Source organism: Chiloscyllium punctatum, chromosome 29 (genome assembly GCF_047496795.1).
Source record: "Chiloscyllium punctatum isolate Juve2018m chromosome 29, sChiPun1.3, whole genome shotgun sequence".
NCBI lineage: Eukaryota > Metazoa > Chordata > Chondrichthyes > Orectolobiformes > Hemiscylliidae > Chiloscyllium > Chiloscyllium punctatum.
Window position 1 is genome coordinate 77,019,774 of NC_092767.1, and position 20,122 is coordinate 77,039,895.

Genomic DNA, 20,122 nt, shown 5'->3' on the forward strand with positions numbered 1-20,122 from the left:
AGTTGAGGATTCTCTTCCACCATGGATGAGAGGTCCCTTGAGTGTGTTCATCTCATTTGCAGATTGTTCAATTCTGCTCTCAACTCTTCCCCCCCTCAACTCACAGAGGCATAAGAGTATCCTCTCTAATTCAAAATCAAACCCACCACCTCATTTTGCCTCATGCCAAATCCTTTGGTTATTTAATCTTCTCCAGCCTCCATACGTTTCGTCTGTCCCTGTCTCTGTATGATTAAACACCATCCCATCTCTCCCTTGTTCAAAGAGCAAGGTAAGAGGACTCTGTTAGCTCTAGTCCTCTCTTGATTGATGCTGTCTCCCCTGCTGAGTATTTCTGTCATTACTTCAGCTTGCCAGACTCTTAGAGTCTAGAATTGGGGAAGACAGTTTGGAAATTAAAGTAAAATGAAAAGAGATGGAGATTTTTTTTTTCACACTGCATGTCATTTGTCTATGAAGGTTTCTTCTCCAAAGAGCCCTGGAGGCCATGCAGTTGCTCTGAGCTTCCTTCAAAGTTCTGCACACATCAGTCGATGTGCTGACAACATTGCCCTCTGCTTTGGGAAACCACAGCAGCACATGGATTTTGGAGGTCTGCAGACCAATGCAATATTTAGAGAGAGTATTGGTGGAGGCTGTGTCATTTAATATACTCTCAGCTGAGTTAGGCAGATTTTTGATCAATAAGTGACGGGGGACAGACAGACAGAAAACCTGACAAGTAACATGAACTACAAAACTGGAGAGAATTTAGAATTTACACTGAGGTGCCAGTTAGGGGACAATTAGCCCCATTAGATAGATGGGATAATACACCAAAAAGGTGTCCCTTGATTTCTAAGGCTACAGCAAGGCTAATGAAGCAAAGTTTTCGGGATCAAGATTTACTGGTAGCAGGAAAAGCAATTTTGAATTTTGTTTTGGCTTTGTTAACGACGACTGCTTGGAAGTGTAGTTCAATGAATATGAAAACTGCATTTCCTCAGAGAGATCAGCACAAGAGGGAAGGTTTTTTTTCAATCTCCTAAAGAGGCATGAAATGTCATGGGGACATTGTGAAAGTTAAATAAGTCTGTACACAGCCTGAATGATGTTGCTGCAGGGCATTCAAGGCGATGGGCCAAGTGCTAGAAATGGAAACTGACAGAACTGCAGATGCTGTAAATCAGAGGCAAAAATAGAAATTGCTGGAAAGCTCATCAGGTTTGACAGCATCTGTGGAAAGAAATCAGAGTTAAAGTTTTGGGTCGAGTGACCCTTCCTCAGAACCCTTCCAAAACCTGCTGAGCTTTTCCAGCAATTCCTATTTTTGTGCTAGAAAATAGGATGAGAATAGTAGTATTCAAATGTAGTTTGGTGTTTGCTTTTGATTGGTGCAGATTCGATGAGCCCAAGGGCCCTTTTCTGTGCTGTAGACCTCTACGCCTCTAGAGTTTGGTGCTTTTCAGTAAGGACTGTCTTCAGTTAAAAGTGGACCCTGCTATGTTTTACTGGCATCACAAAGGGTAGTCATCAGACATCTTTCTCAGTCAGATAGATGATGTTTTGTGGGTGGGACTAGTGAATTTAAAAAATATTGTCATAAACAGGCTTAAAGCAGAATTCCACATTGGAATCAAAGTTTCTGGAGTTTTTAAATACATTGGATTGGAGATCAGGCAGAATAGACTGAATGTCACTTTGATACAGCAATCTTAATTGCAAGCTGTTAGCTGCATTGCTATTAGTCAAAGTAGGTCTACATAGAAAAACACAGCAGCTTCCAAAACTGAAATGGAAGAATTTTGCAATCCAATTGGAAGTTGAATTGGCTGAGCACCCAGCCAGGGCTAGATGCCAGTTTTAAATTATTAGAATTGAGTAAAATGATGAAACATCCCAAGGTCAAAGCAAAGAAAAATTGGAAAAGAAATTGGTGGATAAATCTCTCTTGTGACTGAATAATGATTTAAGGCCATAAATACAACAGAAAAACTTTGTGTGGATAATTAATATTTTAGAAATTCAAAACTAAATTTCTTTGCTCAGTCGAGTTAAGGGGTTTGTTATTTATCTGATAACAACGACAATTATTTTTTCTAATTTATCCATAGTATGAATGAAGGTAAAATAGAAGCAAGGTCCATATTCTATTTGATTTTGTCTAGGGAGCTGTGACCTATGACTTCCATGTCTGTGTGGGAAATCCTAGATGTTTCTGGTGGTCTGGATGACCAGGATAAGGAGATACCTCCAGTTGGAGCAAATCAAGCTCCAGTTCAAGGAACTATAGTGTATTCACAAAGGTAAGAGCTTCATGAATACCACCTTTGCAGGGGTGGATAAATCTGTAGTTTAAGGTAGTGCAGGCTGAGGCAATCAGTGACCACCAGATAGAAGAAGGGTATCAGGCAGATCATCCCCCCATCTCACTCACTGAACACTTCTCAGCCTTGGGAAACAGTGAGAGTGTGATGGCTTTGTGAAGGACAGCCAAATTAGCTTATCTGTTCTTGTAGAAAGTCACAGAAAACATTGGGCTGAATGGCCTATACTCATTCTATGATTTAAGTATTCCCCTCTTGACTCCCATACTGGAGCATGGCCCTGCAGGTGTCCAAGCTAATTGAGAGCAACATGGCCAAAACCAATCCAGTCCCCACCCAATATTTCAGACAAAACATTGAGTGTTTTTTTTGGCATTCCGTCCACCACCTTGGATGTTCAGTCCTTTCTCGTCCACAGTGGCTGCAGTGTGCATCAGCTAGAAGATGCACTGCATAATGCAACAAGGCTGCTTTGACAACACCTTCCAAATCCATAGCCTTTGCCATCTAGAAGAACAAAGGTAGCAGATACAAGGCATCATCACAACTTGCAAGCTTTCCTCTGAATTACACAAAATACTACCAATCCTTCATTGTTGCAGTGTCAACATGCTGGGACTCCCTTCCCAAAAGCACTTGGAGGGTATCGATCCCACTTCAAATAGACTGCAGTGGTTCAAGAAGGCCACCATCACCTTCTCTAGGGAAATTATGGATGGGCAATAAATGTTGGCTTGGCCAATGATTCCCAGATCTCATGAATAAACTAAAACAAATTCACACATGCAATTGGGTGAGTCAGGCAGGAGTGGTGGGTGTATATAGGCCACTTAAAAGGTGGAATGCTGGATTCTAATTGAAAGAAAAGTCTTGTCTCTAACCCAGATTGCCGTGATCAACAGCAGCTATTTGTGATTCTGGCATTCACACCTCCCCTAGACATTGAAGGCATAGGAAAAAAGAGCAGGAGTAGATCATTTGGCTCCTTGGGCCCGCTCCACCATTCAATTTGATGATGCCTGATCTGATTCCAGCTCCAACTGTACTTTCATGTCTGCCCCACATATTCCCTCAATCCCTTATAAATCAAAATTCTAAATAATTCAGCCTTAAAGGTATTGAATGACTCTCTGGGAAGGAGAATTCCAAAGGCCAATGACCTTCTGAGAGAAGGAATTCATCCTCATCTGTGTCTTAAATGAGAAACCCATCATTTTGAAGATAACCTCTTAGTTCTGCATTCCCTCCCTTGCCCCATTATGAGAACTGTCCTCTCAGCATCTCCCTGTACAACTGCCTCACAATGTTACATGTCTTAATAAGATCACCTCTCAGTCTTCTAATGAGTTTAAACCTAATCTGCTCACTCTTTCATCAAAGACATACCCTTCATCCCATGATTCAATCTTGTGAAACTTTTCTGAATGTCTGACGATGCAAGTATATCCCTCCTTATCTGAGACAAAAAAACAATATGCCCTCCCAGGCTTATGCCTGAAATGTCAACGCTCCTGCTCATTGGATGCTGCCTGACCTGCTGTGCTTTTCCAGCACCACACTCTCGAGTCTGATCTCCAGCATCTGCAGTCCTCACTTTCTCCTAAAACCTTTACGCAGGACTCTACTTATTGTCTTACCAAAACCCTTTACAATTATAATAAATCTTCCCTACGTCTATACCCTATCCTCCTGCAATTTAGAATTGTCCTATCACCACTCCCTTTTACCTTGCATCATCAACTCGTTTGTTATTTAATCTCTCTTGTCTTTTATCTTGTCACAAGTTCTCTTTTTGTGCGGTGCCCCTCACTCTCTGGCTTACAAACTGTTACATCTCTAAATTCTCCCAGTTCAGATGAAAGATTAATGAAATATTAACTTTTATCTGTCTCCAAGAAACTGCCAGACTTACTGAATGTGTCTGGAATCATTTGATCAGTGATCAGCCATTATGTCCCTTCTACAAAAGGGATATGTTCCATCCTATACTAAAACTGAATTAAATGCAAATATAATTGTCACAGAAACAGTGCAAATCTTGTAAGATTGTGATGATATTGTCAATCAGATCACAAACTTGGAAAACTAACTCCATTTCTCTCCACAGGTGCTTCCTGGGCTGCTAAGAATTTTCAGCATTTTTTTCCCTTTATCATGTTTGTTACTTGTTTTCATGATGACAATATTAACTAACAAAATAAATACAATAATGTATAATCCTAGTGTTGAGGGGGTGCAATAAAGACAAATTTGCCATACTCCTACTGGACAATTGGGGTGTTCTCTCATTAGAGAGGGATGACTGGTAGAGTTTTAACCTGAATGTCACTACTCCTCAGGTGAGGGGAGAGGGTGTGAAGGAGCACCTTTCATGGTAATCTCAACCGGTGCAAGAATTGAACCTACATTATTGGCATCACAAATAAGCCACCCAGCTAACTGAACTAACCAAGCTCCTAAGAGATCACAATAACACTCTATGAGTATCAGCATCAGTATATTAGCAGTCAGTGTATTTCTAGGAAGTTTCTTACCAGTTATTTTGACAAAGACAAACACAGACGGGTAATCCTCATATTGAAATAACAAAAGTAACTTTGAAATGAAAGTGTTAAATATTCAAATATTATTATTCATACAACCTCATTTCAAAGACCTTACAGTGATTTCAAAATTTGCAACAACCCACTAACCGGGATATCAATTAGGCCACTGAATTCCCCATTGCTGCATTAGACACCTTAACCAGGAATTTATAGTGTTCAGTATGTCTGAAGGCCTGCTGTTTTAAACTCCTCTGTGCACTACTAACTGGAGAGATTAATGCCTCCTTTGAAAAACTGGGCAAAAAGGGACTGTCTTGGCAATGTGCTGTATGCTTGCGTGGTAAGATAAATCTGATTTTCAAGTTTCAGCCCATTTTCTCCTTCCCATTCTCTTTCTCATTGTTTTAGTATTGTCAAAAGCTGGAAGACAGACACTATGTGTTGATTCTGGAACAGCAATGAAACCGTCATTGAAACAGAAGCATCATAGGGAAATTTACACTGGTACATTTTATACAGTTTGTGATTTCTAGAGAAACAGATGAGAAAAGTATGATAAAAAAAGATAAGAGTTATGTAAAAACAATAGTCTATTGATTCTTTCTTGTTAATGTTTGCAATCTGCTGCTAGAATACAAATTGATCCCAAAAATGTTACTGATACTGTGGAGAATTCAACGACTCAACAGTGGATGTAACTAAGGACATTTAACCTACCACAGTTGCATATTTGCTTTTAGAAGTCAAACTCTTTAGAATTGTGCCATCAAATTTACATTGCCTCACCCTATCCATTCTGCCCACACCCTAGTCTTTCTGCCAAAATGCATCAACAGGAATAATGACCAAAGGAAGGTCTCAGGACAATGATTGCAATATCAGTCTGTATCAAGATAAAATCTGTTCTCCCTTTGAATATTCAATGGCCAATGGAATTGCTAATAAGGAATCAAAATGAACAGCAATCTTCAGTTTAGATTACATTACATTACAGTGTGGAAACAGGCCCTTCGGCCCAACAAGTCCACACCGCCCTACCAAAGCGCAACCCACCCATACCCCTACATCTACCCCTTACCTAACGCTACGGGCAATTTAGCATGGCCAATTCACCTGACCTGCACATCTTTGTGACTGTGGGAGGAAACCGGAGCACCCGGAGGAAACCCACGCAGACACGGGGAGAACGTGCAAACTCCACACAGTCAGTCGCCTGGGGCGGGAATTGAACCCGGGTCTCTGGCGCTGTGAGGCAGCAGTGCTAACCACTGTGCCACCGTGCCGTTGGATTGAATTAGATGGTAGAAATAATTGGACCAGACTGCAGACATACTATACAGTTCCCATTTTAAAACTGCATATTCTGTTCTCATGTTTATGATTTCATTATAAACCACCATACTTATATACACAATAAAACTATTTATTCAAATTTGTAACACTGTAATGACAGCTTCCTGTAAGGATCTCACTACATCCACTGGTGCGAATGGTGTAATTACAAATAACAAGTTTAAATAGAAAGTTTCTATTATAAGTGTAGATATTGAAACTTAAAATGAAAGAAAAAGGTAGGCAACACAGGCAGGTAAATTGTTTAATATCTTGTAGGTTTGTAATACAAAATATTTTAAGTGTGTGATACTCTTAAGACTATACTGAGCATGTAAAATGACACATTGTGAAGAACTGTAAGTATCAGAAAATATTTAACTTAAATAAAAGCTATTGTGTTTTCTGGTTTTGTTACCTTTTTTTCTTTAAATGTTATTTGACACAAAAGGGGAAAAGATTGTTAAAAATCAGAATATATTGCAATCAATATTAGCAGTAATTATGGTAGTTATTTAAAATATATTGCCAAGTGTCTTTCTCCTAAGATAAAAACAGTTCACTTGCAAAGCTATGTTATTGGGAGTGTTGGTAGAGAATTAGTTACAGTATTTTTATATGTGTCCTCTGCATTGATCTGGCTTTGCTTCCAAGTGGTAGATGGCTGCTCCTTATTGATATTGAGATTTTGCAGGACATGATGATCTTCAAGGTCAGTTGTCCCAGTGTGACCCAACTCCTTGTTCTCCCAGATTTCTGCTGGCTTGGAGGGGCTAAGTAATGGTAATCTTGATATGTGAGTAACAGTACTTGCTGGTTCCTTGGTGAGCATCCAATCTAACCTGCCGCTGTGTGATCCAATGGAATTTTTCCTTTCTTGATTCTTTGGTGTTCTGTCCAAAAACCTTAGCTTAGCAAATACATTGTACTTATCTGTCAGATTGAGGTTTTTGTCAGAGCGCTGATTGCCCAACTCACTGTTATCTACACTTGTGAGGGCAGTGTGAAACAGACCTGGATCAGTTGTAGGTTTGGGAATGTTCTCAATCCTTTTGGCATTGCTAGTAGAGATTACAGCGGAACTCTCATCATTTCCATTCATTTTATTTCTAAGTACCTCATCATGCCAGTTATTATGAACCAAATCTGTCAGTAGACTCATAGCATGGGTGGACTCCATATTACTTTTGGTATAAAAGCCATGTCTTGATTGGGTTGTGTGTTGAAGGTCCATTTTGACCTCCTTCGTTTTGCTGTCAATGTCGCTTTTGACGTGTTGGTTCAGGCCTAGCGGAGTCGAAGCAACTCCCAATTCCCCTACATTGGAGGTACTGATTGCCCACCGGTTTGACTCCATACTCGCTGCATCGCTCTTGCCTGCTTGATTCGGGCCATTGGGGGTTGGGTTTATTACCTCCTTCTGGCCGGCCGCTTGGGGTGCTTGCAGCGTGGACATGCCCCGAGCAGCGATGCGGATTCCGCTGTCCGTGGTGCTGACGTTTCCGCTATCGGCGAGAGTGGAGCTCTCCTGGTGGTTGCTGGAACTGGGAGCCTTGAGCGAGCCGCTGTCCGAGGTGCTGAACGCCCGGCCCTCGCCAGTCGTTCCCTTGCCGCTGGTGCCCCTTTGGTCACTGTCCATGGTCCTGAATGCCATGCCCCCGGCGGTGGCTTCCGCGCTGCTGGTGGTCGCCTGGTCGTCGCTGTCCGTGGTCCTGAACGCCCCGTTGTCGGTGACCGCATCAATACGACTGCGAGCCCCGGGGATGCTGCTGCCAATTGCCCTGGGCTCACTGTTCTCGGTGATTAGCATGAGATCGGTGCCGCTGTTGACCGTGGTGCTGAAGCCGGCGAAAGCACCGTGCACCATCCCGGACCCCCGCCTCGGTGAGTTCACAAAACCGCCCGAGCGTCTCAAATGGCTCCTCTCGTATCGCGGATTGCTGAAACCTCTTGGACTATTCCTCCGTCTATGCCCGGTGCTGGAGTTGCCGGTTTCTACATTGGCCACGGTTAAGTTGATGTTGGACGGTCCTGGTCTCGTGCGGACCGGCTCCCAAATTAAAGTGTAATAGATCACCAGAATCACCGCCGTCAAAGATACACACAGCAGATAAGCAAAGACCGTTGCAAGTCTCATCCACGTCTTTTGGGTTTTGGCTGTGATTTTCGCTTTCTTGTCTCCCGTAAAGCTGGGACCTCTCATCTGCTTCCCAATCCCATCAGGTGCCCTGTTTTTCATTTCGGCCTTTAAGCTTGCAAAGCAAAACTAAGTAATGGCCACTTCATTACTCGGAGAGAAAAAAAAAACGCGGGGCTAATTCGTCACAGCTCGCATGTCCTTAAACCTCTTATTATTTTACCTTTTCAGTTTCCCCAGCGATACTGATATAGAAACATGCTTTTGTTTACGGCAACAGCCAGAGCAGTCGTCCCGCCTCCAAGCTCCAGCAGTTGGCTAGTGTCAAAATGAGGAATCCTTCGTTAGCTCGGCAGCATGTAATTTAAAACGTTCCAGCCCACCTCTGCTGGCTAAAACAGACACGCAATGATTGAATATTAAAGGGCTATTGCCCCCAACCCCCCAAACAGCAATCGTTCTTTACTACCTCTTGTGATTAATAGCCAGATGCACAGAATGACACAGCACGGCAGATGGTTGTTCGGCCCATTATGATTGCACTAGCGCTTTCCAGTCTCTCCACTTAACTCTGCATTTTTACTTTTCTTATCATTTTTTCAAAAAAGTTATTATCAGTGGAATGCGTTATTTCCCCGTCCAACTCTACTCTGGTTTAATCCCTGCCCTGCCCTCCCCTTCACTGATGATGCAGCATTGCCCTTTGATGTGAAGGGCACTGCTTGTCACTGGCCACTGGGGTGTTTCTTTATTTAATTCCCACCACCAGAAAAAAAAGATTTGTGCACCTTGTGTCTTTCACTGTGTCTCACACTTACACACACACACACACACACAACATGGGTGCTGGGCAAAAAAACCCAGGATCGTTAGACATCCTGTTCACTCTGAGAGCTGGCTCTGAGGGAGCTGGAAGAAAAAAACATTATTATGGATTCTACTTTCACTGTTCTTTCAGTAAATGTCAGACCACGATAAAACCTAACTTGCAGTCACATTTGCAGACAACACAAAACTAAGTGGAAAGGCAGGTTGCAAGAAGGATACGAACAATTTAAAGAGAGAGACTTATAGGATAAGTAAAGTGGGCAAAAAAATGGACAAATGGAATATCATGTGAGAAAATGTGAAGTTGTTAATTTTGGAAGGGAGAATAAAAGAACAGAATATTATTTAAATGAAGAACTACAGAAAGCTGTGACACAAAGGGAGTTGGGGATACTTGTGCACAAAATATAGGTACAGCAGGTAATCAGGAAGACGAACAGAATGTTAGTCCTTATTTCAAGGACTAACCTAATCTAGTCCCAATTGCTAGCACTTGATCCATATCCCTTTAAACCCTTCCTATTCATATTTCCATTCAGGTGCCTTTTAAATGTTGTAATTGTACCAATCTCCACCACTTCCTTTGCCAGCTCATCCCATACATGCACCACCCTCTGCGTGAAAAAGTTGTGCCTTAGGTCCCTTTTAAATTTTTTCCATCTCACCTTATGCCCTCCAGTTCAGGACTCTCCCATTCCAGGGAAAAGACCTTGTCTATGCCTTACCCATGCCCCTCATGATTTTACAAACCTCTATAAAGGTCACCCATCAGCCTTCAACACTCCAGGGAAGACAGCCCCAGCCTATTCAACCTCCCTCTGTAGCTCAAATCCCCCAACCCTGGCAACATCCTTGTAAATCTTTTCTGAATCCTTTCACGTTTCACAACATTCCTTCCAATAGGAAGGAGACCAGAATTGCAAACAATATTCTAAAAGTGGCCTAACCAATGTCCTGTACAGCCACAACATGACCTGCCAACCCAACTGCTCAATGTCTTTCCAATAAACGAAAAAATACCAAACGCCTTCTTCACTATCCTATCCACCAGCGACTCCACCTTCAAGGAGCTATAAACCTGCACTCCAAGGTCTCTTTGTTCAGCAACACTCCCCAGGACCTTACCATTAGGTGTATAAATCCTGCCCTAATTTGCCTTTCCAAAATGCAGCACCTCACATTTATCTAAATTAAACTCCATTTGCCACTCCTCAGCCCATTGGCCCATCTGGTCAAGATCCCACTGTAATCGGAGGTGACCTTCTTTGCTGTCCACTACACCTCCAATTTTGGTGTCATCTGCAAACTTACTAACTATCCCTCCTATATTCACATCCAAATCATTTATATAAATGATTAAAATTAGTGGACCCAGCACCGATCCTTGTGGCTTATCACTAGTCACAGGCTTCCAGTCTGAAAAGCAGCCAGTTCTGTATCCAAATGGCAAGTTCTCCCTGTATTTCAGGAGATTTACCTTGGCTAACCAGTCTACTATGAGGAACCTTGTTGAACACCTTACTGAAATCTATATGGATCATGCCCACAACTCTGCCCTCATCAATCCTCTTTGTGACTTCTTCAAAAACAAAACTCAAGCAAGTTTGTGAGACATGATTTCTCATGCACAAAGCCATATTAACGACCCCTAATCAGTCCTTGCCTTTCCAAACACATATACATCTTGTCCCTCAGGATTCCCTCCAACAACTTGCCCACTACTGACGTCAGACTCACTGTTGTACAGTTCCCTGGCTTTTCCTTATCACCTTTCTTAAATAATGGCACCACATTTGCCAACCTCCAGTCTTCCAGCACCTCACCCATGACTATTGATGATACAAATATCTCAGCGAGGGGCCCAGCAATCACTTCCCTAGCTTCCCAGAGTTCTAGGGTACACCTGATCAGGTCATGGGGGTTTATCCACTTGAGCATTTCAAAACATCCAACACTTCCTCCTGTGTAATGTGTACATTTTTCAAGATGTCACCATATATTTCCCCACATTCTGTATCTTCCATGTCCTTCTCTAAACAATGATGCAAAATATTCATTTAGTATCTCTCCCATCTCCTGCCGTTCCACACAAAATCTGCCTTGCTGATCTTTCAGGGGCCCTATTCTCTCTCTAGTTATCTTTTTTCCTTAATGCATGTATATAGTCCCTTTGGATTCTCCTTAACCCTATTTGCCAAAGCTCTCAAGTTCTCTTTTTGCCCTCTTTCTTTCCCTCTTAAGTATACTCTAAGGATTTACTCGATCTATCCTGTCTATACTGGATATATTCTTCCTTCTTTTTCTTAATCAAAACCTCAATTTCTCTAGCTATCCAGCATTCCCTATACCTACCAGCCCTTCCTTTCACCCTAACAGGAACACACTGTCTCTGGACTCTCTATTTTTGAAGGTTTCCCATTTTCCAGCCATCCCTTTACCTGCGAACATCTGCACCAAAAGCAACAGCTTTTGAAAGTTCTTGCCTAACACCATCAAAATTAGCCTTCCTCCAATTTAGAACGTCAACTTTTTAGACCCAGTCTACCCTTTTCCATCACTATTTTAAAGCTAATAGAATTATGGTCGCTAGCCCCAACATGCTCCCCCACTGACACCTCAGTCACCTGCCCTGCCTTATTTCCCCAAGAGTAGGTCAAGTTTTGCACCTTCTCTAGTAGATACATCCACATATTGAATCAGAAAATTGTCTTGTGTACACGTAAATTCTACTGGATTATGGGCGGCGCGGTGGCACAGTGGTTAGCACTGGTGCCTCACAGCGCCAGAGGATCCAGGTTCAATTCCCACCTCAAGCAACTAACTGTGTGGAGTTTGCACGTTCTCCCCGTGTCTGCGTGGGTTTCCTCCGGGTGCTCCGGTTTCCTCCCACAGTCCAAAGATGTGCAGGTCAGGTGAATTGGCCATGCTAAATTGCCCGTAGTGTTAGGCAAGGGGTAAATGTATGGGTGGGTTGCGCTTCGGCAGGGCGGTGTGGACTTGTTGGGCCGAAGGGCCTGTTTCCACACTGTAAGTGATCTAATCTAATCTAAACCCTTAATAGCAGTCCCAGTCTATGTTTGTAAAGTTAAAATTTCCTACCATAACCACCCTATTATCCTTACAGATAACAGAGACTGCCTTACAAATTTGTTTCTCAATTTCCTGTTGACTGTATGTGTTGTCACTGACAAATTGTCTACTTTTAAAAAGAGAACACAAGGTATCAGTGAAAGTACACTTCAAAATATCTCAAAACACAGTTTGAAGGTGATCTATTGCAGAACTGGTCCTTGGTGGGTTTAACAGGAAATTGATATGGAAGCCAGATAGAACAAGTATTTTGATTGTTGTCATCAAGGTGGGATGGTTGGGTGTGTATGTTTCCAACCATTGTACCTCCTTCTGTAACTGATGCTGCCAAATGCCATCCACATTTCAAAAAGCGAGGAGTCATAGGAAAGCCTCAGCCAACACAAGGTTGGTCACAGATGGGAGCGCTAAGTGTGCTAATCTGTTCTGCTTTTAGGGTGTAGGTTTGCTCGCTGAGCTGTAGGTTTGATATCCAGACGTTTCATTACCTGGCTAGGTAACATCATCAGTGGTGACCTCCAAGTGAAGCGAAGCTGTTGTCTCCTGCTTTCTATTTATATCTTTCTCCTGGATGGGGTTCCTGGGGTTTGTGGTGATGTCATTTCCTGTTCATTTTCTGAGGGGTGTATAGATGGTATCTAGATCTATGTGTTTGTTTATGGCGTTGTGGTTGGAGTGCCAGGCCTCTAGAAATTCTCTGGCATGTCTTTGCTTAACCTGTCCCAGGATAGATGTGTTGTCCCAGTCCCAGCCACAAAAAGACACGACTCACTCTCCCTCATAGCCCTACACATGGATGAAAAAAAACACCATTTCGACTGGGACAACACATCTATCCTGGAAGAGGCTGAGCAAAGACATGCCAGAGAATTCCTAGAGGCCTGGCACTCCAACCACAACGCCATAAACAAACACATAGATCTAGATACCATCTATCAACCCCTCAGAAAACATAAAGGAAATAACACCACAAACCCCAGGAACCCCATCCAGGAGAAAGATATAAATAGAAAGTAGGAGACAACAGCTTCGCTTCACTTGGAGGTTGCCACTGATGATGTTACCTAGCCAGGTAATGAAACGTCTGGATATCAAACCTACAGCTCAGTGAGCAAACCTACACCCTAAATCTCAAATCTTCACAAACCTCGTGTTCTGCTTTTCTTTGACTAGCACTCTGGATTTTGTTTTACATGCAATGGAGGGGACAAATACAGTTTAACACAGTACCTTCAAGAATACAACATTCCCTCAAAGTTGCTCTGAAGTATAAGCTTGGTTAACCTGTTTACTTTCTTCCCTTCTTGTCCCAGCGACAAGAGTGTTATGGAGGCAAGATTGATACTAATCTGTGCTGCATACCTTCTCAAACTAGAGAATAAAAGAGATATTATATTGCCAGGCACGTTAGGATTGAAACAGATAGATGGAATTAAAATACCATTGCTCCAACAACCTTTTAAAACATTGTTGGGAGAAAACAAAAGGATAAAACAGGCAGAATGGATCCGACATCAGACAGCACAATTAGGTCAGTGTGCATTGGATGGAGTCTATCCAAGAAATGGCTGATGTCAGTTGTGAAGCAGAAAAGGGTGAAGAAAGCTCGTCATTGAGGAAAAACATTGCAAAGGCGTTGGTGCAAATATCTTATTAATTTCCAAATCTTACAAGACAGAAGGATAGTAAGTGCATGGGATTAGCCACATCTCCAAGTCACACACCGTCCTCATCGGAGATGTATAAATCATCATTTCTCCATCATTGTTGGGTCAATATCATTGAACTCTACTGAACTATACAATGGAACCACCACAATCCCATAGACTGAAGCACTTAACAGCAGTGGCTCACTACTGCCATCTGAAAGGTACCTTAGGGAAATGTGCATTAAAGTGAGTATTTGTAATAAAATGTGGATTATAAGTAGAATGCCACAGTTATAAAATGGGCATGTTGCAGCTTCAAAAACAAATTCAGTCATTTTTTTTTTCCACAAGTGCTCAACAGAAGGCAATTTGGTCCAGAACACGTTTATTATAATGATAGAGATGTAATGCATTATTTAGTGTTGCAAAAATAACATTCAACCAATAGTTTCTCTCCCCACACCGAAAGGCAGGACCCTTTCAACCCAGTTTGTTCAATGTTATGGTTGGGGAGGCTACCAGTTCACTTGCAACTACTTGAATATACATAGATAGTTCTCAAAACCTTTTGGTGTAAAGATTATAGTCATTCCCGATGACATTTCAAGAATTCTAATCTGACCCTTCAACCCCAGGCCCAGTAATTTCCGACACCAATCAGATTTCCACAACTTCTGCTCTGATTAGTTCTGAACTCATTTAATGGCAGTTTTTGGTACACCATTTATCTTCCCATGTGTGGATTGATGCGATTTTCTCTAGCTGAGTGGACAGTCTCCAATCCAGTGGTCTTGGTCAACCTGTAAATAAGATGGACACAAGTTTAGCAGAACACACAAGCTGAGAATTGCTCCGTTTACTGTCACAGAAAATTCAAATTCCACTTACAAAGAGGATTTCCATCAGCTACACCTACCATTTCCCAATACACACGAGCCAGAGATCTCTTTCCGAAAAGGGACTTGGCTTTTGCAGTCCATCCTTCTTGAAGGAAGTGACCTTTCCCCATCGTGGTGAATTTATTTGAAGGATTATAGATCTTTGTTACAACCCAAGCCATCACACTATTATACTGTCACGCACTTTTCAAATCTGTCTTTTGCTAGTTTTAATCTTTGCTCCTTCATTCTGCTAGTTGTGTCTGTGTTTAATATTTCATGATATTTTACTTGTAGAGATTTGAACTTCTACACTACTCATTCTCTTGAGAATCTTTTCCCAAAGCCCCACGGCCGTTGTTGGCCTCTAACTCTAAAGCTGCTACCGTACTGATAAGTCAAGACGCATTCATAATCCTTGATAAGCCTTTAGAATTTGCTGGTTACTTAAGTCAAATAATCACCCTGCCCATAACCAGCTTCCTAACCAATTTGTACAAAATGTAATTGAGCTTAAAAAAAATTCCCAAGAATAGACCATTCAATCCTTTGGAGGCTGTTCAATTCAATCAAGGTTCATCTTCTGTCTCAGCATCACTTTCCTGTTGCATTCCCTGATATCTCCAAAAACCAAGCTCATGATTGCTGGGATGCAAACAAAATCCAGGATCTCTTCCCTTTTAACTGAGGTAGCCTCATTTACACCAAGCGCATACAAGTGATACAGACCTTCCCCCACATGCTCTGCATTAGACCTTATCAGTTCATGATTTCCATTAAAACCTGCCTTTACTCTGTAACAGTTCACCACATGAAGTGGTGTCTCCTCTGAGTTTCACATACAATGAGAGCAGAAACATTGACCCGTGACTGACTTTTAAGCTGTCGAGAGCAAATTCAAAACATCTCTGGATAGTGCAAGTGACTCCCTCCACTCTAATACACAGCAAACAAGAGCACAAGTGTAGAGCACCCACCGGAGAACAATGGGCAGGTAGAGGCTAACTGGTCCAGTCAGTCAGCCCTACAATGTTGTCTGGAACTGACCTCTCATAGCTCCTTTTACAAAAAGAGGGACAGGAGTGTGTCTCCTGCTTTTTGAAAAGTTACTAAACACAGTTATGACCAGCTGCTACAGTGGCTTACCAAATTCGACAGGTGGGCTTTTGTTGGAGAAGGCATTAAAGGGTGATGGAACTAAAGGCGTGCAAATGAAGGCAAAATACAGATCAGCCATTATTTAAAAGACTATTGGAATAGGTTTGAGGGGCTGAATGGCCACATCTTATTTCTAGGCTCCTGATCACCATTTGGCAACTGCACATGCAATTTGTGTTTACACCTACCAGGCTCAACTGCACATTTTTACCGAACAGCCAATGGCCACTGAATATTAACATTCACACTCTCTGGCTAAGAGAGAAAAAGAAATGACTTGAAAATCTCAAGCAGCTAGACAGATATTTTGGAACAAGCAGGCTTTCTTTTTTAATATTCTTGTCCATTTGTTGAGAAAATACAAATCCATTTTTGGAACATCAAGTGTAATAAATACGCCCTAAGAATACAGTTCAACAGCAACGCAAGTAGACAAGTTCATTTAAACATAATACAATATTTCGATGCCCTGACACAAGCCTTGATTTCACACTGACTTGCTGAGTGATTTCATTTCGATAACAGATAAAGAGGAAATGTCACATGGGTGCATTTAAGCACTTGGTTAACATTCAGGTTATAGAAAGCATTCAACAGAAAGAGAAAGTATAAATCAAGAAAACAGCAAAGTTAAGAGCCCAAACCTCTGTCTTATTTCAGCATGGTGACCCCTAGGCACCAATGTTGCATTTTAAAAAATTACGACACGTTCTAACATACAAAGGTTAAATATTTATAAATTCAGCATCTGGAATGCTTGGAAAAGTTTCCTTAAAACAGTCACCAACATTTACAAAGTTTGGTGTGTATTTGTTGACAATTTTATCCAATCTGCCAGAGACTCATATACCCCCAGCCTCCAGTGTAACAATGCCTCCCACCTAATATTTGTGGTCATATAGATTTTAAGATTAAAAATACATCAAAAATATTCTACATCTTACACAATTCTTTGCCTCTGGCTACGCAGTTAATACTGAGATTGTCCATAAAGGAGTTTGACAATAGTAAACCTTTAACTGTCAATAAATTGGGATATTTTCATGGATCTCTGGTCCTGTCCCCATTTGGAGTCCTGATACTGCCTGCATTCACATTAATAGTCACTGGATTGGAATTAGAAATTCTGTACACAACCAGCCCTGCCTTCCTGTCAAAACTTGACAACTAGCCAAGGGAGAGCACTACACAGATTCCATAAACCTCAAGCACTACCACACACTGCGTCTGCATCTGCTGCTGCTCAGAAGGTCATTTGTTCAAGTCCCACTCCACACAGACAGAAGCACAATCCAGGCTAACAGATCAGTGCAGTACTGAGGGAGTTCTGCACACTGTCGGACATGCTACCTTGTGGATGCGATACTAAATGAGGGCCCCTCGCTGTCCTCTCAGATCTGCAATACCTCTCAGAACATTATTCTGTAGGGATGCATTTCCTGGTGGCCTGGCCTATTTTTATTCCTCAACAATTACTAAAACAAATAAATTTAAAATAATTGAGCTTGCAGTCCATGAATTGGTTTGTTTGCTACATCGCAAACGATATTTACACTTCAAAAAACAGCTTGATGGTCATAAAGCACAAACAGGCGCTACATAAATGCATGCTTCTTCCTTCCTGGTCTACGTTGCATTCTCTGGCAACAGGAATAATATGGAGATCAGGAACACAGGGTAGTAATGGTGAAAATCTATTAAAGCAAGTGGGTTCCTGAACAAGTCCCATGGCCAGGAAAGCTTAAAGTGGGATGGTAGTAGGGACAAAAAAAATACTTTTGGGCATCAACAGCAAACTTCACCATGGATTTAAATTGTTGCATCTGGTAAACACCACACTCTATGGAAAATTCTAAACAAAACAGTTTGAGTCATTATACCATCAATACCACTGTTCAAATGTCGTAGCTTAAATAAGACAAAACATGTATAAAGGCTACATCTGTGTACAAGGTGAACTTCTTGGACATATCTAAAAATTGAGGAAAAACACTAGCATCCAAATATAACTGGAGCAACTTTGTAGCAAAACAAAGGGTGAAATTACAATCGAGAATGGAGGAAAAAAAAACACCAATCCTAAATATTCAATTATTCCAAGTTTGACTGCCTGATCCTAATGAAAAATAGAATACTGAATTAGTGGTGCTGGAAGAGCACAGCAGTTCAGGCAGCATCTAACGAGCAGCGAAATTGACGTTTCGGACAAAAGCCCTTCATCAGGAATAGGGCTTTTGTCCGAAACGTCGATTTCGCTGCTCGTTGGATGCTGCCTGAACTGCTGTGTTCTTCCAGCACCACTAATCCAGTATTTGGTTTTCAGCATCTGCAGTCATTGTTTTTACCCTAATGAAAAATAGGGTCAATTCATTTACAAATTTCTCCTGGTTTCCAGCAATATTGTGGCCCATTGCTTCCTTGGCTTTGATATGGTTTTTCACGTGACACTTCCAGTAGGGTTTAGTCACCTTGGAGTAAAGATCAAAACTGGACTGAAGACAGGATGTGGCCAAGGTAAAGAGGATTATAGCTCAAATTGCACGTGTCCTGTCGATAAGCAACTGGCTATTTCTGCAATGTCCTGCGCATCACATTAAAGACTAAAAACAGTCCAAAATTAAGTATCTGGCTTATTTACATTCAATGATCTTTTGAGTGGCCTACTAGAGATCCAAAATGTCCAAAACCAAACAAGTGGTAACTAACTCCAAAAAGAGTGAAACCACAGTCATTTCTTCAGAAAATTTCCCTTATTCAGAGATAAAAAGTGCAGGAAAGGGAAAGATCTGAAACCAGGTGCAGCCCATGCTTTCCTGAGAGAGGGCAGGAGAGAGAACGGAGTTGAAGAAGAGTAGACAGCAGGAATCGCAGCACAGAGAACATAGTCTGGGTTCTATTCCAATCCCTCTACTCAGTACATCAGCAGTTGGGATAGTGATGTTAGTATCCTGGAGCTGGTTAGTATTTGTCCTTTGTTCAGGCCTGTAGAAGGTTAGAGCCGTTAGGTACATTGTCTAGTCTGGTTAAGCAAGGCTTGAAGGTTAGACAGCTCACTCAAAGCAGAGCTTTAGCCCAGAGTGAGAGCGGCTTTACGAAAGCAAACAGTCTCATAGCTAGTGATTTGAACAGCACCTGAGCTGGGCTCATTTCCTTCCACACAATCTGTCCTCTGTTTTGTCCTTATGGTGGGTTCCGAAACATCTCCTTCAAGATAGAAACATACAGTTTTAATAAATAGACAACAGCATGGCCATTTTGCAAGCAACTTTACATTTTAAAGTCTGAAGGTGTAAGAGAACAAAATGTGGTGTTTCAGGGAGAGGTGGAACCTTTGGGGTTGAATTGCATTATCTCCCCCTCCATTGCGATTTTGATTTATTGCCTTTCTTTGTTAGTCTTTTGTTACTGTTACACTGACCTTGGTGGGCAGTATCTGCAGTAATTTGATGACTGGCTGTCTTGTTTAACTAGAGGAGGATTCTTCGGAGGGTCTCGTGATGTAGTGGTAGATTCCTAACGTCTGGGTTAGACCATGCAGATTCAAGCCGCACCTGAACATGGCTGAACTCATTAGCTTTCTCTTTCTTTAAAAAAATCAATTTCATGATCTGGTGTGGTGGGGCATATGGACAAGTCAGAGGATATCCTTGTGAGTCTACTCCTGGCCTACCAAAACTAGCTATCAATAACAGAGTTCAGGGTCATAACTCCCAACTGCCTGCCCCTCTATCATGGTTACACCTGCGCCCAGGTTCGCTTGGCAAGAGAATATGGTGCATGTAGGAGGGTTTCATGATAAACGCCCACCGTGTGTGTGATTACCCCAAGATTTTGATTTCAAATTTTCGAAAGTTTTCTTTAAGATTTCTAAAAATTTAATCATTTGTGGGATGCGGGTGTCACTGGCTGGGCCCAGTATTTATTGCCTGTCCCTAAATGCCCCTTGAGAAGGGCGGGGGGGGGGGGAACTGCCTTCTTGAACCACTGCAGTCCATGTGCTGTGGGTTGACCCACAATGCCCTTAGGGAGGGAATTCCACGATTCTGATCCAGGAAGGAACGGCGATATATTTCCAAGTCAGGATGGTGAGGGGCTCGGAGGGAAACTTGCAGGGGGTGGTGTTCCAATGTATCTGCTGCCCTTGTCCTTCTAGATGGAAGAGGTCGTGGGTTTGGAAGGTGCTGTCTGAGGATTTTTG

General features: G+C 42.0%; 2 protein-coding genes across 5 annotated transcripts in view; both read right to left on the bottom strand.

The window, feature by feature from the left end:
- Nucleotides 1-6,403: 6,403 nt before the first annotated feature.
- On the bottom strand, nt 6,404-8,897 carry LOC140454628 (uncharacterized). The gene has a single exon (XM_072549535.1). It carries the CDS (start codon nt 8,421-8,423, stop codon nt 6,756-6,758), a length of 1,668 nt encoding a protein of 555 aa, XP_072405636.1. The 5' UTR covers nt 8,424-8,897; the 3' UTR covers nt 6,404-6,755.
- A 5,359-nt stretch (nt 8,898-14,256) lies between these two features.
- The window catches only part of ccdc9 (coiled-coil domain containing 9), a 46,408-nt gene continuing 40,542 nt past the window's right edge, over nt 14,257-20,122 (bottom strand). For all 4 annotated transcript variants that reach the window (XM_072549532.1, XM_072549534.1, XM_072549533.1 and 1 more), the window contains 2 exons: nt 19,057-19,128; nt 14,257-14,688 (listed from right to left, as the gene is read on the bottom strand). In XM_072549532.1, coding sequence (XP_072405633.1) covers nt 14,684-14,688; nt 19,057-19,128 — 77 coding nt within the window. In that variant the 3' untranslated portion in view covers nt 14,257-14,683. The remainder of the gene's footprint in view (nt 14,689-19,056; nt 19,129-20,122) is intronic.

What these genes read in the sequence shown, in the direction of transcription:
- LOC140454628 (XM_072549535.1), bottom strand. Translation starts at nt 8,423, where the DNA reads ATGAAAAACAGGGCACCTGATGGGATTGGGAAGCAGATGAGAGGTCCC.